Source organism: Falco rusticolus, chromosome 6 (assembly GCF_015220075.1).
Source record: "Falco rusticolus isolate bFalRus1 chromosome 6, bFalRus1.pri, whole genome shotgun sequence".
NCBI classification, from domain to species: Eukaryota; Metazoa; Chordata; class Aves; order Falconiformes; family Falconidae; genus Falco; species Falco rusticolus.
The window spans coordinates 41,678,680-41,706,510 of NC_051192.1; the positions used below are offsets into that span (position 1 = coordinate 41,678,680).

Below are 27,831 nucleotides of genomic sequence, written 5' to 3' on the forward strand. Positions count from 1 at the left end.
GGCTGCACTAGATCTTCAAGGGCTCTGCATTGGTAGTGCCTCAATTTCATCTCCAGCCTTCCCTTTATATTCTTTCCATTACCCATAGTTATCTTCCCAGAGTTTAATCTCCAGTTCTGCACACTCATGTGATAATGAGACCACTCACAAGACGAAAACAGTTCTGGCAATAGCCTTCTTTGGGTGTTTGGGTTTGGGGTTTTTTTTTGGCTAAAGACTGTATTAAGCTATGATCGAAAGTGTGACAAGGAAGCTGATAAAGAGCCATCCTAATCAGGTAAAACAGACTAAACTCCCTCAAGGCAAATGTATTTCTAGACTCCTAGAAGACAGTATTCCTTAAAAAAAACCAAACCACACACTAGACCAACTGCATTCACATAAGAGTTGCCTCTTCCAGGTGAGAGATACAAACTTTGTCATTCCACAAGGCTTTTAAAATTTCTTATTTTGTAAACAGTGAACATTCACTTATCTCTGCATGCTCTTCCACTGAGGCGTTTAAGCATGTTCATTACAAACATGACCCTAGCGTCTAGGAGAGAATCTCAGTTGTGCTGCTGCAGATAATGTTTTGTTCAGGAAAAAATACTCTAGTGGTAACCAAGACTCAAAATTAGATTTGATCAGGACTTGAAAATCAGCTCTTACATTTCTGTCATCCTATTTTCCCCTCTCCAGGGTAAATAGAAGGCACTGAGTAGCATTTACCACACTGCTGTACTCCCTATACTTCTTGAGATTTGCAGCCTTGATGTAAAGCTCACTGAAGGTAATGGAAGAAGTCTGACCAATTTTAGTGGAGTTTGCATCACAACTAAACAAGATCAAATGCATTGCCTCTTTGCTATAAAGAGAATTTCAATGACAGCTGAAGAATTCCTCTATCTTAGCAAGACAAAAAATGTAGTTCCCGCAAGGAAAAGTAAAAACATCTTTTAATTCATTTAAATAGTGCTTTCCTGGTTTTAACATTAAACGTCTGGACAAGCTTATGAAATAATTAAGGTTGTGCAGCACTATACAAGGCAGCTTAACAACTAGTCACTCTCTATAGGGGATTTCCACTGGAGCCACCAAATAACTGGAAACCAATTTAAAGGAAGAGGAAGCAGAGGGAGGTCTCTAGAGGAGGATATGGAAAGTTAACTTTATAACCTTTCCTTTTAGTGTGTAAAGTATGAAGCAGAGATAGTGAAATACATGCACCAAAATCTAGAAACTGCTTTGCATCAAATAGGGATGGAGCTAATCTGCCTATTTAATGTAATTCCAAATGAAATTGAGGATTCAGGGAACATCTTTGTAGTGATAGCTTACAGTCTCCTCCAAACTATAAAAAATTACCAAACTAGTAGTAGAAATTCATTTCACTTAAGACCAATACCTTGCGTTACATTTCCCAGGCATTATTTAAATCTCATTTTGGCATCTCGAGAGGGAGTGAAGTGGTGTATTAGTCTTGTGTTGGCATAAAGCAAAATTTCATTCAAATTTTCAGGCTATGTACAGGGATATATATCATCCAGCACAGCTGCTGATTCATTTCCAAAACTATCTTTCTTTCCTAAATAATGCTATTTTTCATCAAAGGTGGAAATACAGCTAAACCATTTGGTTTAGAAAGATTCTGATGAATAGAATGGACTATGATGGAGTATTAGGATATTAAAATTGTACCAATAAAGTAAAAGTAAGATTGCTTCCGGTTTCCTGGAAAACAAAACTGAGATGACATACTAAAAGAAAAAACAACTAATACAAAGTAAATAAATTTGGATTTCTCACCACATTTAAACAATTCCTGATAATGTTATTAATGCTTTTAGCTTTTGAAATTTATATAAAGCATGACTTCAAATTATTCATCAATCCAGGTTCCTCACTCCTGTAGTATGAGGCAAAAAAATCACGATTAGGAAATTGTCAAGAAATTAGCTATACCACACTACCTTCAGCGACTTCTTATGATGCTCCGGTGCAGCACTGAGTCAGGGGAAGGAGTTCTCTCTGCAGTTCACAAACTAATGACTGTTCCTATGCTCTACCATTGTCATCTTTGTCACACTAACTTTTGCTAAATATAAGAAGAGAAATCCTGACTACATGAAGTGTAACACAAAATTACCATCAATTTCATTGCTACCAAGACTTCATCCAACATCCAAACCAAAAAAAATTTCTTACCCGTGAGCATAACAAACAGTGCATTTCCAAAGGCAGGGATTCAGGCAGACACGGCATTCAGAGCACACTCGATGGCTGCACCCATTGCATACTGCACCTCTGTTTATCAACAACCCAAGTGATTTCTGACAGCGAGCACAAGACCTCTCCTGGTATTCACGGCGTACATTTCCTGCACCTCTCCACTGAAGCTGCTGCACCTGCAGTTTCAGTTTCCTGAAAACCCAGGTAAAGTAAAGTAAATAAATAAATAAATTTAATAGACCGAGACCCCCAGGTAATTCACAAGCTAATGCCCTGGTTGTGCAATATCATTAGCAATGGGAGATATGCCCTCAATTTTACCTCAATTGAGCACTGTCTGAAGGTGTCTACACACAGCATTTTTGCACTGTAACTGTATATGCAACCACATCCACACATAAAGAGTAAAAACAGGGTTCTGTTCGTGTCAATTATGCACACTTAGGGCACAGCACTGAAATTGTGTATGCAAGTGATTATATACTCACACACAAAACCCGAGACTAAATGCTGCTTCCTTTCATTTGATAATGTATTTTATCATATTTATCCAAAAATCAAACCTTTTATCAAGTAAAAATAATCACAACAAATGCATCATCCGAAAGTTAAATAAAAAAGATATCAGAACAAAATATCAAAACCTCTCCCTTTCATTACCTTTTCTTCCACTACATGTACAAATAATCAATATCTATGTTTTCAGTTGTTAGCAACATCAACAGTTGAAAGGGATTTTCTAACCAATTCAGACTTTCTTTATAACCCTTCATTTTTCGTTATCATTCAATATGTCCAGTAATATTTATGCAAATATTTGCTGTAAATACAGCTTCTAGATTTAAGAGAATAAAAATACCTAACTTAACAACACAAATACCCTGTTTCACATGGGGATGCAATGTGACAAAGCAAGGTATAAGCTGCAAGGAAATCCTTGCCCTAGCCCTGACATAAGGCAAATAAAATGCCCTTCGCAACTGAAATACTTCCATAATTTGAGTAAATACAGAAAATCCTTTTCCTAACAATGACATCTGCTGACACTGGTAACAAGCTCCAAGACAGTGTGGTGCACTTGCTACCTGTTGTATGTGAGAAGGGACAGTGATGGATTCGGCACAATGAGCATGTATCTAATGATTCTTAAATCCAGTCTTGGCAAAATATGTTACATAAGCCAACCAAAGATCTGAACATGTTCTGTGTTACCAGGACTACATAGGAACATGATGAGAATGTCATAAAGCCTTCATAGAAAAAATATAAGCAGCAGCTAAACTTTCTACAAGGGCTAGAAGTAAAATTCCTCAAGTATTCATTCAACAGTATTTGCTCATCTTCACTGTAGAGTAGTCAATAGTATGGTAAATCCAAGAGGCTCTGGATAACCTTTAGTTTTCCCAAAGAATAAAAAGGCATTAGCTAACAAGAATTAAAATAAATGAACACATTTTGAAGGGCAGCAAAGAGGAAGAAAAGGACTTCTGAGAAAAAAGGAACCAAAATACAGGAATAGGGAAATGGCAGATACCTTATTCTTTCCTCTTCCATTTTTCTCACCATCTGGTCACGGTACAGGACTTCCAGAACAGCCTCTCGTTCTAATTCCTTAAGGAAGTTTAGATTATATTCACAGGCCATTTTTCCCAGGCTTCACTTGTTTTGTAGACCGCTGTCCTATGGTTCTACTACATCCAGAAGTTACACTTTGTAGAGTATAATATAGTCTGAGTGTTTACTAACTGCCCTTACTTGATTGGTGATACAGTCACTGTGTCATACCCTTGAAGAGAAAAATAACCATGTCTATCTTCACACAAGTCATCATTGAAGTATCTCTGCTACCCAGAGAATATGAGCACTTTGCAAGGACACAGCAGTCTTGTCTTTTTCACATGAAAGAACTTCTTATTCTTCTTTTTGCTGAAAGTGGTTCCAAAAGAGATGAGAGCTTGCAGCAAGGTCCGGGATAGGGCTTTAAGTGTCACCAGATGGAGGGACAATTCATAAAGAGATAGTGTCAAGGAGTGGAGGGAATGTTGGTTTTTTTTTTTAATTTGGTCTTGTAGATTTGTTATTTCCAGGCCTAGGGAGACAAAGAATACATATTATTCTCTCCCCTCCTCACCTCTTCAAGACATTTCAAATAGTATGTGAAGACCACATTTTGCTATATTCAGACCTTTCATGCACTAATTCAGATACAGCAGAGGTTTTAAGACAGTCCCATTCTTCAGACAGTCTCACCATACTGTCCATCAACACTCAGCCATGTACCTTCACATTTTTTTGTACAGTTAGCATAAAACAACCAATAAAAAAGCTTAAGCTTGTTTTGAACGCTGGCCTACAGGCCTCATGACTGGAAAAGTCATGCTGGTTGAGACAGAAATGTCCCTTTCTAATCCTATCTTACTGAAAAGACAAAACATTGCAAGCCTAAGAGGAAAGAGGGAAAGACACCCTCTAAGAGTCACTTCTATCAACTACCCAGGCCTGGCAAGTCTAGATAAACAGTTTAATACCCAATAATGCTCTTCATCAACACACACAAACACTAAAGAGTTAAGACATTTATTATTTCCAGCTCAGTGCACCAGTAATTTTGGTCTCAAACTGGTGACATTAATGTACAAATATAGAAGAAGTATTTAAACAGAGTCACAACTGTATTTTGGATACATTCTGTGACCTTTACTTTTGTAAAACTCCCACTAAAACAGAAAATAATGTAAATATACTTTGCAAGAGAAAAAAATGATTATTCAATCTAATTCAGCTTACTCATTATATTCAGTTTTAATACTGCTGTCTAGTGTGTACTACGTAAGAGTTCCACTTATGGCACACAAAATATTAAAGATAAGTATATGAAAATTGGTTAAGTGTTTCAAACTTAATCTGAGCTAAATACATACAGTCAGGCTGTAGGCAGAATGTCTAGACAGTAGGACAGAAGGGTAATGCTTTCCAAAGCAGTTACTGACACTTCACTGATGGACCTCAGCTGAGAATGTGACCAACTATGTGCATTGCTGGACCATTATTTTAAAATACTGTGAGTTTTAAGGTTTACAAAAAAACCCCACCAACAAAACACAAAAACCAAACAACAAGCCAACAACAATAATACTTCAGCTATACAGTGACAATGTATTTTTTTTGGTGCAGGGAATTACTTTACATATAACTTGTCCCAATTACTGTACTTATTTTCCCACAAAAAAAGCAGGAGGTAATAATTTGTATTTATAAACAGTATGCATTCCATTCTTTTGTATATTTCCATTAAACCCTTCCACAGACATCAAAAGGACAAAGCGTTTCACAGAAGTAGTGCTAACAAAGAAAAAAAAAAAAAAAAAAAAAAAAGAGATTGGTTTCCTGTGGAAACAAGAGAGACAAAGATAGGCATAATCATATTTCATTTCCTTACCAGCTGCAATTTCACAGGAAATTACTCAGTTGAAACCTAAAAAGCCTGAGCAATTTTTTAACACAATATATGTCATTTTCAAAGGCCCCTGTATCCTTCACCTGCTTTCATCTTTCACCTTAAGAATCCCGGGATTGATAAGCGTGTTCAGAGCCTTCAACTCCATTTAAGTTAATACAGTCTAACAGAGCAGTCAGTACAAACTCTGACACCTCTGCATTATACAGGATACCAAGACACCCATTACAGCATAAATTACATTTTCTGTAAACTCCCAGGACTTCCAAAGGCTAGCATATCTTCAATGTCATCAGGAAATCCTCCTGAAGCATCAGTAAAAGTTAGCAAATTCATGATAGTCACTATTAGGTGGATCCAATAAAACCGCTCTAGTGATCTTAAAGAAAACATACGAATGACTTACAGAGCTATTAAGAAACAAGTAAAACAGTTACTAAGAGCAACACCTGCAGCTAAGCAAACACAGAAATAGTTACTATGTGATACCTCCTTCAAATTATTTAAAAAAAGAGACTACCTCCCTTATTCAGAAGGGCACAAAGTTTTCCATATTTCAAGCCTGTTTTGGGAAACAGGTTTCGGATGACATCTTAGTGTATGAAAAATATTGAGAAGACAAAGACTCTTATTTAGAGATGCATATATATTATTTTTTTAATACATGCTTTCAGCTATTCAAGCTTGCACAAATTTAAATGGTGTGAGGGAAGGAACAGATTGGAGCCTCCCCTTGTTTCCACTTTGTGTGGCTCACAGCTATTCCCCCTGGGAGACACGGGTTCTGCCCTAGCCCATGCAGGACTCTTCAGAAGAGCATTCAACCTCAACCTACCTGTGATACTGCAAACACCATCATCAAAACCAGTTGATCTATCGCTACACTTCGTATCCTATTCACAGTGATAAATCATAAGCACTGAATCTAATGCCAGCAGTAGATTGCCAGCAGGGACTAGGATCATCTTCCGGCACCAAACAACAGAACAAACTTACTGCAGAGCAAAAGTTCCGGAGGCCCTATGTCCTACAGTGTCTCTCACTATGCAGAGAGGAAAAAAGCCACCGTGGTGCTCTCACTGCTGGGCAAGATCATCACATGCTGCATAGAATAAAGCTTAAAATATATCAATGTAGTCAACAGTTCTATCAATATTACACCTGGACATTTCTACAATTGGGGTTTTTTTAATCTTCATTTAAGCTCTGACAAATGCTGTGTTCTGTCAATTTTTCTTGCACATTCAAAGATAACTCAAAATCTAGCTTAATGATAAGGTAGCTTTAAGAATGAATAAATAAAATATTGTATCCCCCAAAATGGGAGATAATCCTTGTGCCCCACAACAGGCTTGAGCTCATAATCATTTCACAGAGATGTTCAAACTGGACTGAAAAGCCCTTTACCATTGTAAAGGGCTTTTCTAACACCAAAGTTGTCTGCATTACATTAGTTTTTTAGCAGTAATAAAGAAGTGGTGTTTTCAGTAATGACCCTTCTTGACAGGAAAAAACAATCTTAAAAATCTTCACAGATGCTCTCCTTTCATGTTTACCCACTGAATCCAACTAGCTAGCTTTTTTACACCATCAGCTAACCTCAAAGCCAAGCATCTTCTATGTAAAACCAAAAGCAACTGCAACCTCTTTAGTAAATACCATGACATTTTCCCCTTTTCAGCACAAAGCTCACATAAAGTATTTTGTTCAAGCATAATTTTAAATTATGTATTTAAAATAATCCAGTATCAGGCACCTTGCAAATGGATCAGTAGCTTTTTGAAAACAACCTGTGAGGTCTCAAAGCCATTGTAAAGGAGATGGGACAACCAAAGTGGTCACACCGTAGGAGAGGGAGACATAGATGCCCACAGTGCAAACTCACTGTGCTTTTTTCTATCAGGCTAAAATAGTATGTAGTTATGTAACCAAAGAAAAATCAAAAGGCCTACCTAAGGCAAGATCAAGTTTGCAAAGGTAGCTTCTTTTTTAAGTTTTTAAACTTAGAAATGCCTGACTTAGCAAGCTTTGTCTTGAAGCACCTCTGCATGTAATGTATTATTGATCTCCTTTCAGATCTTTAAGCATCACCAAAATAATGACAATTAAATAAGTATAAATAAACTGATCTTCTAAAGTCACAGCCTTCATTGGCTGGAGATAATTGGATTACTTCATCCATTAACCCAGAAGATGGACGTAATACATCAGTAGCTAGGACACAGAATAAGAAGGTTCAGAGTAAAAATTATCACAAAAGCTGCCATAATTTGTATCTATTTTCTATTCTATAGAATAGAAATAAATTCACATAAACTTATTCTTAGTTAAGAAAGTTACAAGTGGTATTTTATACTACCTGGCTGCAACAGTTTAATTTTCATATCCTTGCATACCCACATGCAAATTAGTTTAAGTTCTTTGATAATGTTTTAACAAAGTTGTCTTGGGATTTCAGTAACATCCCATCCCAGCACTTAAATTAAAAAAAAAAAACCAACAATAAAAAAACCAACAAAAACCATAAACACTTATGTTCCAGTTTTGGTCTTTCCCTGAAATCTTTGCAGTTTAAAAAACACTATTCCAGTAAGTAAAAATGCATCCCCCCCATGCAATGTCCTATAGAATAGATTAAATTGATGTCCTTACCTTTTCACCAGCCATCAAACAAAGATGTGTGGAAGTAAACTGCTTTTAAGAGATCAGTAGCACTCTTACTATTTATTTATCTTTCCTTAAAAAAAACCCTGGTGGTTGTTCTCCACCCTCTTTCCTTCCTTTGGGCACCAAAATTAGACTGATGTATGTACAGAGGAGCATCCCCAAAACAGCTAAAAGCAAATACACTCAACAAAGCTCTAGTGTCACAACAGCTTTTGCCAAGTCTCTGGCTTTGTTACCAGCAACAGCAACTAACAATCAAAGAGAAGTTCTTCATTTTTCTAACATTAAAAAGAGGCTAGGCACAAGAGACTATAAAAGCTGACTGATATAATCAAAATACGCTCCGTCTTCAAGCCGCACACAGGAAGAGCAGTGGCTTTGAGTTCTACATAATTTCTTTTTCAGAAATTATAGATGTGAAATACTACTAACCTCAAAGTCCCCAGGACTTGCACAGAAAACTGCTTGTATTGCAAACAGTTCTCTCCTGGACACAAAATAGTTTTCTATTCAGGTCTGAATGAGAAAGCAATTAGTACAGATAACAGTTCAAAAGAATTTATTTTTTATGCATCAGCGAAAAGAAAATTATTTTACCTCCAACTGGAAATCTGATCTCAGATAGCAATTAAAAGTTAAAATGTTACTAGGATTGGATATCCTAAGTCAGTCTATTATAGAACCAACTGTGAGTAATGAAGTTCAAAATTACATCTGAATTATTTCCTAGTTCGAAAAAGAAGAGAGGCTGTTCCTGCAGGTCATTCTCCTTTCTTGTTCCTGGCTCTACCAGATAAACTCTATATACAATGCAGAAGCCCTTCTTAGTGTTCTGGGTGTTTTAAGAAATATTATTTCAAGTTAAAATTAAACAAAGCACTGTAATTCTATTCACATGGCAACATTAAACAGCCTGCAATTTTATAACCTCATTAAGTTAAATAGATTTAAATATTTCCACCTGTGTAGGTCAAGTTTAATCACCTTCTTCAACCGTTATCACTGAAGGGAAAGCAACTGTTAGTGGGGCACAGAGCTATGCTCAATAAAGAATATTTGGATTATTTAGGCCTTCATTTCAGGCAAAACTTTAGATGAAAGACCAGAAATAACCTGAGGATTGTTACTACCCACAGCAACAGATTTGTAGTATTACACATTCAGGCTGAGGAACATTAGCCCTGCCACCAGCTTTGCCCTAATATTTAACCAAAGCCTTAACCACCACACTTTTAACTCGTTGTATTTTTCCCTCTCATGCCTGGACATGAAAAACTGCTGTGCTATTTTATACGTGCTAAGACTATAACCAAGTTATAACCTTTTATTCTTTTGTCTAAACAAGCACCACTTATTAAGCCTTCCCATAGTCCTCATGTGTTTGTCTCTGCTTTCTGGCTGGCGGGAGCAGCAAGCACAGGGCTCAGAGGGACCAAGGGTGAGCTCAGCAGCCAGCCATAGTCCCGCTGTATCCCAGCGGGGCAGGCAGAGCGGGTGCTGGCCGCAGGATGCCTGTGCAGTCCCAAAGTGAGGTGACCAGTAAGAGTTTTCTTCTTCAGGAGCAACAGGAGGCAGGGCCTGACAGAGGACTAGAGATAAGGTCAAAATGTAGAGCTGCAGCCTGCCAAAGAGACAGGCCCGGAGCAGAGGTCGCAGGGGCGGAGGCCACAGCTGCAACCTGTCAGCGCACTCAGGCCCTGACATTGCAAGTCCCTCAACCTTCTTGAAATACAATGCCTAAAACTGGATGCAGTATTCCACTGTATTCCTGGTGAGGCTTTATTGCAGAGTGCAATAGGAATGCCACTTCCCTCTTCCTGCAAGCTATATGCCCATTTCCGGGTTCCGATATCGCATCTCCTTAACAGCACCATATGATGAGTTGCGGTAAAGCATACCTAACACACTCTCTCTGGTCAATGCAATGGCTGCCGAGTGAGCTGAGCTGGTCCTGCCCTGTCTGCATTTATAAAGCTGGTTATTCCTGCCTCAGTACAGGCCTTTGCACTTGCCCCCAGTGAATTAATTTTTAAATCGTTCAGGCTATTTCTGCAGTTCACCCAGGCCACGCTGAACCTGAACATCATCTTCCACCATCTAGAGCCACTCTCAGAGTTGACATCCACAGTAATTTAGACAATCTGTAAACACTGGGCCCCCCCCACTCCATAAACTGTGCAAAGTGTGCCCTCTAACTTCATTGTCCAGATTCTGGTTGCTAAAAATAACAGGATCTGCTTAGAACTGTAAGAATTCAGATATTCCTCATGTCTTTCCATGGCTTTTTTCAGTTGCTGAGTATACATGACATCCTCCAGCCTTCTTTTCAAGCTGTTTCCAGAAGCAAGCCGCAGACCCCCCCTTTCCCAGGGAAGGGCCTCTCGGATCCACCCCCGCAGGCACGCCCGCGGCACACGAACGGCAAGCCACCTGCGTGAAAAACACTGGCGTGACGGGCCGCCCGTTCTCCCTCAGCCTCAGGCTGCGCGGCTTCCGCCACCGCCATGGCTGCCCCCCCGCCCCGCGCCGCCCCGCCCCTCCCAGCCCCTCCGCGCTGTCGCTATGGAAACGGCGCCATCTTGGAGGGCGCCGGGCGGGCTCAGCCCCGCTGCGGCAGTCGACGCAGCGACCGCGGCGCTCCCGGTTGCTACGCGCCCGAGCCGCGCAGAGTGCGCAAGCGCGCTGGCGGCCGGCGGGGCGGGGAAGCGCCGGGCCGTACGGAGCCCAAGCAGAGCCGAGCGCGCAGGCGCAGAGCGCCGAGCGGCTTCTATGGCCGGGCGCCACCGCCCGCGCGCAGCACTGCGCAAGCGCCGCGGGCGCCGCAGCCCGACGCGGCGGGAGCGTGGAGCCGGGGCCGGCGGCGCAGGCGCACTGCAGGCAGCGGCCGGCGCGTGGGGCGCAGCGGGTGAGGGGGCGGTGCCGGGGTGTCCGTTGCGGCGTGAGGGGCTCCACCGAGAAGATGGACGACTTCCAGTCGGGGGAGGAGGTAACGGGGCGGCGGGCAGGGGAAGGGCGACTTCGGGCCACCCCTAGCTTCTCCTTGCGGGGCCGGCGCAGGGTCTTAGGCGATACCTGCCCGTCCCGGACACCACCCCTCGGCCTCCCCGCGGCAAGCCCGGGGCCACTGGGACACCCCCCACTCCCTCCTCGCCTCGCCCCGATCCCCCACCGCCCGCCCCTGGGGTGACACCGGCAGTTGGCGGCGGCTGCGAGCCGCGCGTCCCGGGCAACGCTGGAGACGGGCCCGGCCTTTGTTCCCGCCGCCCAGCCGGCGGGGCCGCCCCTCTGGCGGCGTGAGGGGGGTTACGGGCCTCTGGCAGCGTGCAGTGGGGTTACCGGCCTCTGGCGGCGTGAGGGGGGTTGCCGGGCGGGGCCGCCCCCGTCCGTATTTCGGGGGGCGGGCGCCTCTCCCCGGCGGCGGCCCACGCAGGCCCCTCTGCCGCTGCGGGTCGCCCGCAGAAAGCGCTGGGGGTATCGTGGCCTCTGCCTCCACCGGCAGGATGGAGCAGGGCGCTGTGCTGGGCGTTTCGCTGGTGCGGTTTAGGGGAGTGAAAGACTCGAACAATATTTGTGTGCGGAGAGTCCAGGCAGGGACGCGCTAATGAGATGTTCTACCATGTTAACGAAGTCTGATAAATCAAGGGTCTTTTTCTTTCTCGTGCCAAATGGCTACCCAGCGAGCGTTGCTCTTGCAGAGCTTGTCCGAGCTGTGGCGGTTTGCTGCAGTGTTCTTAAACAGCTGCACTGTCATTTGGTGAGACAATAGCAAAGCAGTGTGAGGGGTGAAGGGGTGTCAGGCTTGTGCTGTTCAGAAAGCCTTGTCCTGATTGCTGGGCCTGGCCTGTGTTACACAGTTATGGGTATTTTTTAAAAAATGTTACCAACATGCTCGAACTTCATTCTTATAGCTGTTTTCAAAAACGTCTTCAGTATTACTGAAAGATAATACGGCTTTGCAGTTTGCATTTGTTGGCTGGGAGCACCCCTTTTAAACAAGATACTGGAAACTACATCTGCTTTCCTTGTGCCAGAGGTGTAGCACAGGAAAGTCATAAAGCTTCTGTATGTTTTCCCTTTATTTTTCAGTACAAAAAGTATTTACATCATCTTACTTAAAGAGGGGCTTGTATTATTTGGCAGCTCAGTTTAAGCATATAAATCACAAAGCTGGATATCAGAACTTTATGTTCTGCTTTGTTGTGCATCTAAACCCATATATGCTCTCTTGCCAGAAAAGGAAGGCTGAGAAGTAACAGCAACCCTAGAACCAAATCCTCAAATCTCTTTATGGCCCTTCCCCACTTGTTTCAGTACAAATTAGATATTGAAATGCTTTTGAGAACTCAGGTTGAATTTAATTTGGTTTACTGTGGTGAACAGTGTTTGTGCTCACTCAAAGGTGTTTGCGAGCAGAGTTGTAGACTTTGTGAAGAAAAAACCTGTATATGGTTTATCATCTTGCCAGACAGCATGCTTCATGTCTGCCAGCATGTCTGGCATGCCTGTTCTTAACTTATGCTTTATGGGAAAGACTATTTTGATAATTGTAGCTCTCATTTGGTTAAATACGCTGGTGCACTTTAAAATGTAAGCACCCGTAAAACCTATTACCATGAAAACAAATGAGGCATATTAAAATTAAAGTCAAAGCTGTAAATAAAAGCCAGTTTGCCATAGCACATAAAAGCTTTTAGAAATGTTGAAGTGTGCGAGCAAATTGGTGCCTCTCAGTAGTTACAGAAAAGGCATTGCGTGCTGTTTCTTATGTCACGGAGAACACTCAGCTGCTCCCATCTTTCTGAATGTCACATGTCATTAAAGCTGGCTAGGCTGTTCACCTTCTGAAAGGTTTATCAATATGATGTTGAAATCCTGAGCAGGTGTAATGATGTCCTGACCGCACACCTGTATTACACTGTTAGTTGTGTTTGCCAGCTGAAGAAGCTGACAGACCTCCCAGTGAAAACTCGGTCAACGTAGGCTCCATTACGTTAATTTTGAAATCCTTGTTCAGTCTTTTGAAATCTGTTAGTTTGCTGTTATGTGCGTTTCTTCTCATTGATTCCTTTCTTCTGGTTTGTGAGGGGAGGCTATGAGATACCTAGTAGTAAAAACATGGTGGCTGGCTGGCTGTGGTGCCAAGTGCTCACCTACCAGTGCTCCCTGGCCCTTTGAAGAGCTGCAGGGGGTGGCTGGCTCCCCAGCAGTGGTGGCAGCTTGTTTTAGCCACCTTACATGGGAGGCAGCAATAGCTCAGGGACTAAAACACTAACCATACAAGTAAACAGATAGTACTTTTAAGATTAGTAAAATATTGGGACCTTCTCTGTTCTGATTCCACGTGCTTCATCCCTACTCCCCAGAGCCTGAGAGAAGGCTGAAGGTGGTGGGGAGTCCAGCAAGCTAGATTTTCCCTTTGGTTTCCAAGGGGCAGTTTTCTTCTCCCCAGCTGAGGTTGTCATGACAGCTTTTCCTTGTGCTGTGAATTGATGTTTTTTCCACATATGTGCCTTGGAGATGTCTGTTTAACTGTAAGCTGTGTCTGCGCACCAAGCTTTTCTCTGCAACCTCACTGTGAATTGTGGACATTAAAACTTACTGTAAAATGAGAATATGTGTGTGCATAAGTGCTATGTGTATTATTTTAAAATACTTTCAAGTTAAAATTTGAACACTTTGACTCAAAAGGCCAGCCAATATTAGTTAATCTGTTACTTTCATTACTTTGTTAAGAATGTTAATTTGAGTGGGTTCAGGGAGCCAGGGTACATATGAGCTAATAAGGGAAGACGTGGTATCTTCTGACTTGCAAGAAATCTGACAAGCATAAATTAAGGTTCTAGTGCCTGTTCTTAACAAAGCTTGACTCTGTAAACAGAAGAATGTGTCCACTGATTATTTAAAATTCTACTTTTTTTTTGTAGACATCCTTTGTTGTTGATGAAGTCAGTAGCATCATTAAAGAGGTAAACAACATTTTCATTTTGTTGGTGTGAAAGTATAGTATGTTGTATGCCATGTGCTGAAAGGCATTCGAGAAAATCTGGTAACTGATATGTAATAGATTTCTAGAATGGTTACTATCAAAGTATAGATAATTGTTGATTTAACCAATGTATATGCTTTAAGTGGAAGTGACACCTAGCTTTAGTTGTGATGTGTATTACAAATCCAAAAGATAATTGAAATAATTTCATATGCTCCTCTCTAGTTGCAGTGTATCCCTAGTTGAATTTCTATGAGGGATAGGCATTTTTTATAGGCTGTCTGAATACGCATGTTACTGTGTTCTTTTGAGATGCTTTTCTTCTAAGATGAGTTTTTGTTTGTTTGAAATGTTTCTTAGCAACAAAAATAGTTCAGTCATGAACTTCCTGTGTAGAAAATTTCCAGAGGGATTTGAGTTTTGTGTCCCAAATTCCTCTTGTAAACTAGTACAATCTTTTTCTTGTTGCAAAACAACTGTTTTGGTCAGACTTCGTAAATTGAATCCACATGCTTTAATACATGCTCCTGTTTCTTCTGAATCTGAAATAATTTTGTGATTATTTTTAAAACAAGTTCTGTGAGGAAAAAATGTATCAATGAAAAACATGCAGCTTTAATGTATTTTGGTTTATATCGTAAAGGAGAAACTATCCTCATAAGTAGAATGGGTTATTTGGGTGAAAGCTTCTGCTTTATTGGTAACCAGCAACCATGTGGGTTTTATTTCCCAAAAAGGATTCTGCTGAAAAGTCTGGAGTTCATTTCCATAGAATATGTGTGAATGAGCCATTGCTGTGTGTGTTTTTTCCAGTCTTTTCAGGACTGTTTAAATGCAAGACCCTTCTCGTAACTCTGGCTTTGGGACATTGGGATAGGAATTAAAATAATCAAAATATCACAAAATGAAAAGAGAGTGGAATCTATGGTAATTTCCTCTATGCCTGGCTCAAACTCTGACCTGAAAGTTTTGTAATAATTGAAAACACTTCCAATGATCAGGATGGACAAGCAGTATTTAGGACTTTTTCTGTGGGTACGGGGGTCTCATCTTTAGTATTTGACGTTGGAATGGGCTAATGGGTGCCTGGTAGACGGACAGCAGTGCAGTTTATTCATGCATTATAAAATATGTTTGTCACCAATAGGCCATAGAAAGTGCGATAGGTGGCAATGCCTACCAGCACAGCAAAGTGAACCAGTGGACAACCAGTGTGGTGGAACAAACGTTAAGCCAACTCACAAAGCTGGGGAAGCCTTTCAAGTATATTGGTGAGCGCAGCTTTCTCTTTTCTGTTGAAGCTGGTAAAGTCAAGTGCGCTGATGGCTAGGGGGTGGGGGAAGATCTTGACAAGAACCATGTCTATAAACTACTCGTAAGCATGTATATATGCATATGTGTTGCATGTATGTACTATGCTAAGCAAAAATGTAGCTAAATGTTAATTTAGTGATAAATTACTAAAAGCTTCTCTACTGGCTAACAGTGACCTGTGTGATTATGCAAAAGAATGGTGCTGGGCTACATACAGCAAGCTCTTGCTTCTGGGACAACTCCAGTGATGGTAAGGAGCACAACTGTTGGGTTTTTCAGCTTGCCACTGTAATGCTAGTCCCTTTAAGACTAGGCAGTGTACTATTCTTTTTTTCCAAGTGCTATAGTTTTGGAGTAATAGCATGCAGTTTCGTCTTTTTTCCTTGTGGCAGTGATGCCAACTGATACATATGAAAAGCTGTTGTGAAAATTCATTCTTAATGTAAACAATTACAAACCTGCATGTAATGGCTGCATATAAGGGCATGCACTTATCACTGTAACTTTCTTCTGTCTCTGAACCCCTTTTTTGTATTTGTAGGAACCTGCACTGTGAGATGGGAGAACAAGACTATGTATTGTATAGTCAGTGCCTTTGGACTTGCAATATAATTGCCTTGAAGTCATTCATCCTTCTCTTTTCTACTCCAGCACTTGATTCCATCTCTACTTAAACTGTGAATACACTGAACAACTTCTGTTTTTAATGTACTTAAGTAACTTTGGTTTTTTTAAATGTAGAATGTGAAAACATGTTGTTATATGGTTTATGTTTGTACTTAGTATTGTACCAGTGTTGCCATACTGTCTTAACACTTCAAGAACTTCTCTTCAAGGTGCTAATACTGAAATCTGCTGCAGTGTAAAACTTTCTCTAGATAACTTTTTTAAGACCAGTATAAATGAGACACCGACTTTCACACTTTCTACTCTTGGTTAGCATTAAATTATTGAAATTCATAACAATTGGTGTGACTCATTTAAATGTAAGTCTCTTGTTATTTTTAAAAAAGGTTCCAGTTCTTTTAATTCTCTTCAAGGTAGTTGAGGTATGTAGCAGAACACAAAGCAGTTCCATAATTTTGCCAAAGTCAATAAAAAATTGCAAGAAAATGAGGTGATGTTTATGAGAAGTTAACCTGGCTCTGGTTTTGGGACAGGTTTAATCTGATTGTACGGTATTTAGGGTATGGAAGGATAGCAGAAATAACTATAATCTTTGAACAGAAACAGAGGTGGAGTTTTTCGCATTGGAGAAGTGCTCAGCAAGCTCTACATGGATAATCATTCACTACTGCAGCCAGTTACTCCTGTCAAGTAGGTCTTGAACTTACCTGCTACCTTTTATACTGGTTGTGCTATTCAGTGAGTGTGATGAGTCCCGAGAGTTGGTGAAACATGATCCTTTCTGAAAGGGGGGGGAAGCTGCCTCAAGGTGTCCTTACTAAATAACATGTGGATAGGTCTCCTGCCTTCTAAAGTTGCAAAGGAAAAACAAGTACAACAAGTTTTCAGCTTAGGCTTGGGTAAGGTTTTCTTTGTCAGCTAATTGAAGAAATGGAAGCATGTTATGAATTTCGGACTGCCTGTGCGAACTGCTATGCTGCTGCTGTGAGCAGTAGCTCATTGCTAGTGAAGTGGAAAGAATTACAAAGCGAGCATGGGAGAGTATTCCTGGGCTAGAGTTAGTCTGGGTGACCTGCATTTGCTTCTATTTAGGAAACTCTGTCAAATGTTTTCAGAATCTGGCTGTCAACTAAAGCTGTTTAGAATGAGATGGCTACTAATACAACAGTATGTTTCCGTGATCTGGAAAGACATAATAATGAAAAATCAAATGACAGTAGAAGGTATGTTTTTTATAGCGCGAGGTGCGCAGGGGTGTGCTCAGGGGTGCTCTCTGTGGTAACTCTGTGTATCCAAACAGACTGTATAAGACCCTGTGCTAGGCCAAGGCTTCAGTCCTCTTCCTGCCTACGCGTTTCTGCTGTCAAAAAAGTTTGGGAAAAAGGTTGATCAGCAGGTTTGGGCTTGGTACATTTGAGACTTCTAATATAGCTGTAAAAGTCATATATTTCTGCTAGCATACCGGTTCCAAAACATCTCTGTAAACATGTCCTTCATGATAAGAGACTTCTTTATTCTAGCTTATGTCCTTGTAAATAATACAGGGCTATACTGAGTGTATATACACCTTGTACTGAGGAGTGTATACCTTACAGTTCTGTAGCAGAGTTTTAGCAGAGTATTCAGTGTCAGAAATAGTACAACATCTGTAAAAAGAAAATATTAAAAACAAGATAAATTGAATAAAGTACCTGAAATAGCCATCAGGGTGAGAGAGAAACTTGTTATAAAGAGAATAAATCGCAGAATCACTAAGGGAATTTTTAATCTGGCTGGTTGGATACTTTATCTCCTTTCCATTAGCATGCCAGAATAATAATTGTAGTGTAGTATCTACTCCAATACTTATTTTCATTTAAAAAAGTAGTTTTGTGCACTGTGAGTCAGTATTTCCTTCTAGAAACACTTGGTATTTAGTCGGGCCATTCAAACATTCCTTATATTTTGTTCATGTTAATAATAGCAAATCTCTTGATATTTTTTTTTTGTGTGCGTATGTGTTGGTTGTTGGTTCTTGCATGTGTTGAACTACAGGAAAATCAGTGTAGAAGCTGTACGGGAGGAGAAAAACACTGTTGAATTAAACTAGAAGTTGTGCTACAGAAAGAGAGTTTTATAGATTATACATTTGAGCAATAACCAACACTTCCAATGTAACAGTTTTAGGATTACAGAAGGGGGTTTAGGGGTTGCGATTTTTTTGGATGTTGGTCCCCCCCCTCTGCTGAACTTAGGACTTTTCTGTGAAATGCTCAGCCATTGCATATTACAGTGTCTCAGTGTTGTACAGTTAAAGATTTTTAAGTTTTAGGTATCTTCAAGCATGTTAACCACCTTTTTCAAAGACTGCTGGCCAGCTCACCTCGGTGCCAAAGCAGAGCATTAGAGTGATGAGCTTTCAGAGTCCTTGCTCCAATTAACTGGCTGTCCAAAGAAACCTAGCACAGACTGTGGGCTGCGGTATTCAGGAAGGTAATTATGGTCTGTTTCCTGTCTTTAGCTTCACTGCCATGCCTCTTCATGGGACTGCCGCATAGAAATCGGGTGCATCAGCTCTGATCTGGAGGGGAGGAGGAAGAGGAAGGGGGAAGTGGGGGGGTGTCATTATTTACTGTAACTGCCACAAATTAGTATGGCCCGTCTTCTACCAGTAACTGTTTTAGCTAAAACCTAAAGAAAATCACTTCAGAATTAACTGCTGCTGGTAAACGAGCACTACCCTCTCTGATATTAAAGTGGGAGTAAGCTAGTTGTGTATCATTTGTGCAGAGATGTTTACAGATACTTTATACAGCACACGATGAGATTTCACTCTCTCCTTGAGTTTATGTAAGGAAATGGCATCACCTCAAAGAGACATGCTGATGGCTTCTGCAGTCTAACAGCTGTGAGCAAGCGAACTCTTGGAATATACAGAGCTCTAAGGAGATGAATGACATCAGCATCTTCACAAGCTCTGAGCTTTTTTTATTACTGGCCCCTGGGCTGAAGGTGGGGCAGCCCTTCCTGGGTGTGCTGAGAGGATGGATCACTGCAGGGTAAGTAGGAGAATGTACAGCCCTGCTGGCAGAGGCATCTGACAGCAGCTAACCTGAAGCGTGCACATGTAGCAGAAAGGTAGGTGCTGCTAACACCCACCAGGGGAGGTTTTACTGCCAGCATGACACAGCAAAGCCGCTGTTAAGCTGTTTGAGAAAGACAGAGGAGCTGGCAAGTGTATTTCTTAGGAAAATTAGCAACCTGTCCTTCCACCTTCAAGCCCAGGCAAGGTAATAAAAAAAAAACAAAAACCCAAGCCAAAACATAATTGCTTAAGGATGGGGTCCAGGAGGCTGTCAGCACAGATTGACCAAGGAATTAACTAAGTTTAAATATGCATGAGAAAATACATGTAAACTGAAAATGTGTATATAATGAAAATGGTAGTTAGTCATTCACTAGAAGGAAAAAACCCCCAAGATACAATATAAAGATACAAAACTTTATTATGAACATATTTAACAATGATTATGCACATGAAGTCTTCCAAGAAACTCAATACCCAGTTTTCACTTGAAGTATTAGTTTTTCCTTCATATTCCATATTAGCATGAAGTTTTCAGACATAAATGGGTAAATTTGCTGTCATTAACAATGTATAGATACGTAGAATATTTAACATGTCCTCACACACACTGTCTCAAAGCAGCATTTAATTACAGCTTCTCATTAAACAGAGCATTTATCTTACACATTTTTATACCATTTTGGTACACAATTTTTTCCATGTTTTCATTTTACATATTTACAAACTTCTAAAAAAAGTGTTACAGTAATGCAAAGGTTATTACTGGCATAAGCAAAAGGAAACGGGGCAAAAATTAGGTGACTATGGATACAAAGTTGTCTTTTGGCTCAAAGAAAGACAACAGACCAAAGTCTTTCCTAGCTGGAACTGTCCTCCCATTTCCCCCAGTGTTAGTGCCAGGGGTCTGCCGCGCTAGCTCTTCCTTACTGGTGTTAAGCCTTATGCTTCCTTTTGTTTGCCAGTCCTAGGAAAGCTTCCAACCAAATCCAACACCAACTCTCTTTTCAAAGCAACTACTACAGAGAGTGGTTGCTGTGAATGGCTCATGCTGAATGATTATTGGTTTCATTGAAAGTCACTCTTGATCATTGTGTACATGGAAACCTTGCAGTTATTTAATAGATGGAGGGCATCTCCTTTAGAGCAGGAACATTGTATGCTGCTTTGGGAGCCTTTCGTATATTTCTTGTTATACAGTTCCACTAGTGATGGAAACAATTACTTTAGCAGTAAGGAAAGGAAAGTGAGGCTAGCTTCTTGCCAAGATATCTTCTGTTTCACCCTTAGGTTACAATACTTATAGGTGAATTCATGCCACCTACTCCCAAGCTGTTTACAATCCATATTGTGATATTGCTCAGATACTGTCTCTGCTTACCAGCTGTGGAATAAGAGTGAAATTGAGATTTCTTGCTAGCAAAACTGTTTCTGCTTCACTGCTTTTGCCTTTTTACTGTATATTGAATTTGATGTAATATTTCAACCAAGCTTACCGTTACACTCTAGCACTTCTGAAATACAAAGCTCTTATGCATGGCAAACATTTCCTAAAATATATTCTCTAAAAATTAACAAGGAAACTATTTTCTCACTATTTCCATAGTGAGACACTTAAAGTATACATTTCCCATTCTCAGCTTTCTTGTTTCCACTCTGAATGTAGTGATGTAGGTAAGTTAATGGAAACAAAATGGCAAGTGAAATGGGCTGAGAACAGTTTAGACAAAAAATCATTATCTCAAAGTTAGATTAAAAATATTTCCTTTAGTTAATAAAATCCCAAAGCATGATACTGTATTTCAGGGTTAACTGTAACAACCAGTTCAGGCTGTGATAAATATTAGTATACATCGCACATTGGTCAAATCAAAGATTTTCTCTCTTCAGAACAGAATTAAATGATATCAGAGCCAAAAGAGATCTGAATATATAAGGACCATGTAAATAACAATTTTTGAAGACCTAATTCCTGTACCCACTGTTGCTCCAATGGAAGTCAAAAGGATTGGGGTATGCAAAGGATGCCTAGTTGGCTCCCAAGTTTGATTCAGCAAATTCAAAAAGCCTCAAGAGAGTCACTTCAGAATAGTGAGAATGGGCTCTCCACTTGTAGGATACAAAGATCATCTCCCATATTTGTTAAAAAAAATATCTAAAATGAAGGTGCTGAAGGTACAGCTTACTGCAGTTCACTGGAAAGAAAAAAAACACTAACTTGAAATACTTCTTTCATGTTTTCCTATATGCTTTTCTAAACCGAAACCAATTAATCAAGAAATGAAGGGGAAAAACCTCCCCCTCCTCCCGCTCCAGCAGTTTCCTTGCTTTAGTCATACAAAAGTGCTTTGGCTTCTCACAAATAAATGATCCCTGGTACAGAAAGTTTTTAATTTCAAATACCCTCAAAAAATTTCACAGCTCTACATAATTTTAGAAAATTTTCTCTCTCACACACACACACGCAGCATCTTACCACACTTGGTCTTTAACAGAGCGCTGATTTAATCTAAACTATTCTATGATCACATTCAACCACATGAAGTAGTTCCTTTGGTCCTCTCTAAGAAAACTGCTAATCCTGTGAGGTCTCCCCTTCACGATCTTGAACAGCTACCAGGAGGTCACTGCAATGGGAATGGTCCAGAACAGTTATTGCATCAAAGCAGAACAAGTCTTACTTTCTCCCCAGCACAATTCAGCAAGTCTAGTAGGACTTCATAGCACTCTTCTGCTTAAACTACTTCAGTGATGAGCACAATTCCCTGGTGTAAGCCAGCACCATTTTTTCTGCCTAATACGTTAACAGTGCTTTTAAGAGTCTTCTACAGCAGCAGGGCAGAGAAATTTTACAAGAGTAAATCACAGTTACAAATCCATTGAAAAAAAGATACTTTCAAACAGGTCAAGTACCTGAAAACAAAAGTAATTAGAAACAAACAGTATCCACTTAAATAAAGAACTGAATGATGGTGTAGGCGAAACCAACTTTGAAACAGAGAAGCAGCAGCATTGTACTAGGAATACTTAATTCCCATATAACTTTGTTCCAGCACAGGCTGGAACACAGATAATCACAAAATGTGCTAGTAAGTTCTGATCAATGCAGGAGGTGACTGGTATGACAAAGAAGTTGAACTATGCATGGAACATCTCAAAAGCTCTCTCATGCATGTTCAACACATAAGCAACCACAAATTGTTCCTAGGGTGTAGATTAACTATCTATTAATTCAACTTAAGGAAAAATTCTGATGTAGAAAAGCCCCTAAAAATTAAATGTTTGAAAATTTGAAATTGTAATTCACTATGAAACTTTCATACTATATTATCTGTAAATGCAACAATATCATCCAGCATATAAAAAACCCGGAGAAGAGAGTACTGGCTTCCTTCTGAGATTTGTTGCTGTCTGAATATTACCATTTGAAAGGGCTGCTTAAAAAAACAAACCAAAAACTGAAATGAACACTTTTGTTGTGGCAGTAAAGCCTGTTAAGAAACATATTATACAAATGATTTTGCACCACTGAGGCTATTTTGGCTCACTAGAAATTGACTATTTGTATGTATCTCGCACCTATGAATCTGGTAACGTTCATTTAGAAAATGTTTTAAGACTATATCGCTTCTTCAAAGGAAGAATGGAAAGCTCATGTTTACTCACATTTAAAAAAAAAACCAAAACACTAAAACACTTCATTCCCTGCCTCCCCTGCCTCCAGCTCAACAGGCTAAGGTAGAAAAATGAAAAGGAAATGAGGCACTTCATACAGCAGTGGACAATATGCAAAGGAGCTAACACAAATAGAACAGATGAATGACAGTATGCTGTACAGAATCCTCAAAAAAACCCCAAAAACAAAACCAAAAAACCAAGCTGCAGCAAGGAAGCAATTTTAAAATCAGCATATAATGTGACACTTCTAAAATGGAAATAGACTTAAAGATTTTAGTCCACAAACATCCTGCTATCAGGCATTTTATAAGATGTGTAAAAATTCTGGTTTCTTAAGTTTTCACCACAACCTTTTCAAGCATCCTTTTTTTCAGTTTTAACTTTGTAAACAAAAACAGAAGCAGGATTTCCTTCCTGGGAGCCGGTGTTCAGATGACAGCAGACTGTAAGGAAGCCAAGGAAGTTGTCCATCTAAGAAAACTTAAATTGGTTTAATTCCAGCTGAACAAGTCTGTCTACGTCAAAATCACTCAATCACTGTCCGATTCCTCTTTATACTTGGCCCTAATAGCCTGACCGTTCTGAAGTGGCATTTCTTCATAGTCACTCCTGTAAAACAGATACTTGTTAAAACTTCTGAACATGGTGTTGAGAGAGGAAGTCAAAAACAAACAGAAAAGTTCTAAAGTACACTGAGGTATCAAATTGCTGTTTGGGTAAGAAGCTGGTTATCTGTTTTCCTTCCTTGTTGGAGTTATGAACAACATATATGACTTCTCTCCAGAGGATGATGCATAATAAAAGTTACTCCACTAACTACAAGCCCCTTTTCATGCAGATTTGTACAGAAGCAAGCCGGTACTACCACTATTCATCTAACTAAACAAAGGCAAGCTACCTCGGACAACACATATAGCTAGTCTAGCACAAACTTGTTCAGGCCACCACAATATTAATCCCATCCTCACTGTTCCAGCCACTTCAGTGTCTCTGGTAAGAGAGGAAAACGTCAAGGGCAGATAATGACTTTCTTTAGTGTCTCTAGCACAGAAAGACCTGATTGGGATGAGTTTTAAGTGCTACTGTAATTGTATTCCGTAAGCTCACACAAGTCCAGGAAGTTTTGCTAGATGTGATTATACTTATTTCAGTAGGTGATGGACATTTAAGAAGAGCCATTCTCCTTCCCTGAAGCACTTGTATATGAGCTGCCTCTTTGCAAACTCCACCTGGCTCCTGCAATCCTTCCCAGTTTAAAAGGAGGTCCTTTCCTTTCACCGCTCTTGCTGCCTTCATAAACTACCAGCATCCTAATACTTCCTTACCTGTTTGTATTACTGCCATGGCAATCCCTTTTAGAAACCAAAAAAAGAAAAAAAAATAACATGCATTCTCATTGCATTTCTGTTTCAGAATACGGCTATGTTTCTGTTCTTTAGGCAGAATACTTTTGCTTACAACCTACAAATCCTTCCGTTATTTAATATAATGTTCTTTTCCATATCCAAAAATAACACAACAGAAGTAACTCTCGTAGGTATTTTAAAAATCTTACCCATAAATCACATCATCATCTGAATCATTCAGCATAGAAAAAGCAGGATTGTCTTTCAACTGTGATTCTGGAAAATACAAATAAGGGTTAATTTGGCACATTAAATATAGAAATATGGCTGTACTTCCAACTCAACACTGTAGCAGAAAACTCAGTAACTTCCAAGGCAGTCATGACTACAATTCAACAAAACTATATCCAAACAGGAATTATTTCCTTTAAACCCTTCAGCCACTACATCATGGTAGTCTTAAAAGTTAAGGAGATGATGTAACTATCTCATTTTTAGATAGATATTCTCCATGTTGCGTAAGTGGATATCCTCCCTCTTGCAGTTCCCTATGTCATATTATTTCAACCTGCACATAAGAGTAATTCAGTCAGTCTTCATTATTCTTAACCATTATTTAAAAGTTCATATGTATTAAAAAGCACTGACTTCTTTAACTTCTTGGTTATTTCCAAACTACAAATATAGTAGACCAAAGCTGTAATTCCTTGTATGCAAGTCAATGATTAGCCTGTTATTTTTCATCCTTGTAATAGATGAAGGATGGACTTGTACCTTTACGGCGAGACAAAACAAAACACATACTTCCCACTGGCTATTTATGATAATTCCCTCTACCTCAAGGCCTTCATTCCTTGCAAAATCTGTGCTGCTTAACTCCACTTCATAACCATATGCAAGTAAAATTCAATCCAGCCATTTGCCATAAACAGCACCTTCCTGGCAGCTTTTTACTTTCTGCCTTCTATAAACCAATATTTCTTGCAACCCATCAGCAAGTTTTTAACTTTATGCTCACCCAGCCATTCCTCTTGTTTTCCTTAATGGAAAAATAGCCATTTTCTGTAATGGTTCCATCCATCACCATTCTAAATTTAGAGGAAGGGCTAGCTCTGATATGTAATGCCTTCCCCCTGCATACCTCTCTGCATGCAAGATGTGATTAGACAGGGTGCTAGATAATCTTATCTAGGCTCTCTTTCCCATGAAAGATCGGACCAGATGATCTTTCCAGGTCCCTTCCAAACTGGGCTGTTCTATGGTTCCATATTTTAAACTCAAGGCTAAAACCAGAGAATGCACTCAGCAATAAAATACTTATTTTAAAGATCTTTATCTGCTAGAGAGGGATAATGCTTTATAATCATCATGTGAATCAAATTACATCCTCCACACAGAGTGCAAAACCAGAAGTCCCACCAATTCAATCCTTTATCTCCCTCTACACGGGCCTTGTGCAGCCCTTTCCCCATAGCAAGTTCCCCAGAATTCCTCCTATGTAAGAGATCAGCTTCACTCCTACTTTTCCAACAGCGTGTTACCTATTTCAGAGTCCAGTCTGCCAGCATGCCAATACATTAACCTTTGTTAGAACAAAGTACAAATGCAGTGTTGTTGCTCCTTAAGGACTTTATGTGAGTCCATGCAAAAATTAGTGCCTTATATGCAAACATCATATCGATTATAAGCTTCGTCTAAGTGCATAAGAATTCAAGTCTAGCTGATCAGCTGTATACATTTTATGTGTTCCTTCATATTTCCAATCCTCATTTGTTCAGGAGCAGTGCAGCTTCTGATTATGTTAACTCAAAGTAAATGGAAATAGTAAAAAGACAACCAAAATATAAAAATGTTACACAGTATAAGCTAATATGCCAGCTCTTGTCATTTAAGTATGCCACACAATAGCTTACACTTACCATAAAGTGCGTTCTTTGAGGGGGAGTACACGAAGGCTAATGTGTAGAGATAAAAGTTCAATAAACCATAAAATGATAAGAATTCTGCTGGTAGTAAGTGTCAAGGATTTTGCTCAATATAGTTCCACACATATTAACTTTGGAAACAAGACCCAAACCATACATAAGCTATCTCAATGAAAAAAATGTTTACCTTACTAAAGTTTGAGAATATGAATGGCTAAACAAAACTGCATGTTTTAAATTCAGTGACAATTAATGTACTCACGCTCTTTCATGGTAAAGCTCTCGCTGAAGACAAAGCTTTAACACAAGTAACATTTGCTGAGATAAGGTCTACTCTTGAGTGGTGGAGTGCATGGTAGATTGAATAGTTGTGCCTTCGAAAGAAAGCTGAGTAAGGGGAGTGTTCAGGTGGGGTTGGTTTGTTTTGTTTATTTTTTAAAGTTTTTCCTTGGCACAGTGATTGAGAAGGAGGGAGAAAGGACTGTCTGTAGACAGAACACGGAAGATGGCTTCTTGCCATCATTTTGGGAAAATACTGAAGGCTTTACTTACTGTTTTCTACTAGCTCCCAATACTTACCTAAGCATATCAGTAATGGGAGCAGTTGCAGTCACACAGGCATTTTCAGATAGTGGAATGAACTAGGATCTCATGGTTCAGGTCCAGAAATAGTTTGTAATCCTGCTGCCGATAGGCATCAGAAATAGTCTCTCTCAAGTCACTTAAATTCTCTGCTGTGACCTCTTCTACATGTAGACTTGGACCAACACACAGACACATTTTCAGTGGCTTCTAAACTATTAATTTCTCAAATATTTTGGTACACTCCGTGCCAAGTAACAGGTATACAGCAAACTGAATTCACACAGTGAATGCAGCCAAATTTGTCACAATAACTTGTTAAAATTACTTGAATGTATGCATATTTAGGCCCTTGTTCCTTTTGAAGTGTATCAAATGCAGTATCAAATGACTTCTATGATGTACACAAAGTCAACTGAAACTCTCACAGCTCATAATCTTTACAAAAAGCTGTTACAAAATGCTGACGTAAAGCCTTAATCAAAGTGGACTCAACTTCAAAAGCCCACCTAGAAGTCAAAGGTCTCAGTCCTTAGGTGCATCACTGTTAAGTACTTTTTGCATGAAAACAGATTAACATTCCTACTTGAGCAGTATCACAACACAAGGATATAATTCTGATAATGAGTCGACAGCTCAGCAACAAAGTTGTCCTGTAGAACCTGTGCTCCAAAGCGTAGATAGAGTATAACAATGCTGTGGAAAAAAAGTTAAAAGCATATATGTGTACAGTGTCTTTAAACAGCAAAATTGAAATGGTAGCTTGACAGAAGAGTATATGAGAAAATAATTATGTTAACAGGCTGACCATTTATTTTAAGATACATTTGCTTTCATAGTTCTAAATTAAGAATGATTAAAAGTAATTTTTAAAAGTCATTTGTGATTGAAAGTCAGCAGTCAACTGAGTAAGGCAGACCCCAGCCCCCCCACCCCGGTCTATTTGCCTCAGATTTCAACCAATATAGACAATA

General features: G+C 39.8%; 3 protein-coding genes across 7 annotated transcripts in view; 1 reads left to right on the top strand and 2 right to left on the bottom strand.

Annotated features, from left to right (window-relative positions):
* The window catches only part of SYTL3 (synaptotagmin like 3), a 33,554-nt gene extending 24,884 nt beyond the window's left edge, over nucleotides 1-8,670 (bottom strand). Inside the window, exons 1-3 of the mRNA XM_037391842.1 lie at nucleotides 8,321-8,670; nucleotides 3,746-4,300; nucleotides 2,188-2,403 (exon numbers count right to left, since the gene is read on the bottom strand). Coding sequence (XP_037247739.1) covers nucleotides 2,188-2,403; nucleotides 3,746-3,855 — 326 coding nt within the window. The 5' untranslated portion in view covers nucleotides 3,856-4,300; nucleotides 8,321-8,670. The remainder of the gene's footprint in view (nucleotides 1-2,187; nucleotides 2,404-3,745; nucleotides 4,301-8,320) is intronic.
* Nucleotides 8,671-11,190: 2,520 nt separating this feature from the next.
* On the top strand, nucleotides 11,191-16,601 carry DYNLT1 (dynein light chain Tctex-type 1). Its single transcript, XM_037392855.1, has 5 exons — nucleotides 11,191-11,321; nucleotides 14,260-14,301; nucleotides 15,469-15,592; nucleotides 15,808-15,885; nucleotides 16,177-16,601. The coding sequence occupies exons 1-5, from the start codon at nucleotides 11,295-11,297 to the stop codon at nucleotides 16,245-16,247; spliced, it is 342 nt and encodes a 113-aa protein (XP_037248752.1). The 5' UTR covers nucleotides 11,191-11,294; the 3' UTR covers nucleotides 16,248-16,601.
* A 3,128-nt stretch (nucleotides 16,602-19,729) lies between these two features.
* The window catches only part of TMEM181 (transmembrane protein 181), a 36,021-nt gene continuing 27,919 nt past the window's right edge, over nucleotides 19,730-27,831 (bottom strand). For 3 of the 5 annotated variants that reach the window (XM_037391601.1, XM_037391603.1, XM_037391604.1), the window contains exons 14-18: nucleotides 27,471-27,553; nucleotides 26,270-26,359; nucleotides 24,560-24,626; nucleotides 24,330-24,356; nucleotides 19,730-23,613 (exon numbers count right to left, since the gene is read on the bottom strand). In XM_037391601.1, coding sequence (XP_037247498.1) covers nucleotides 23,535-23,613; nucleotides 24,330-24,356; nucleotides 24,560-24,626; nucleotides 26,270-26,359; nucleotides 27,471-27,553 — 346 coding nt within the window. In that variant the 3' untranslated portion in view covers nucleotides 19,730-23,534. The remainder of the gene's footprint in view (nucleotides 23,614-24,329; nucleotides 24,357-24,559; nucleotides 24,627-26,269; nucleotides 26,360-27,470; nucleotides 27,554-27,831) is intronic. The other 2 variants (XM_037391602.1, XM_037391605.1) reach the window with 1 other exon arrangement.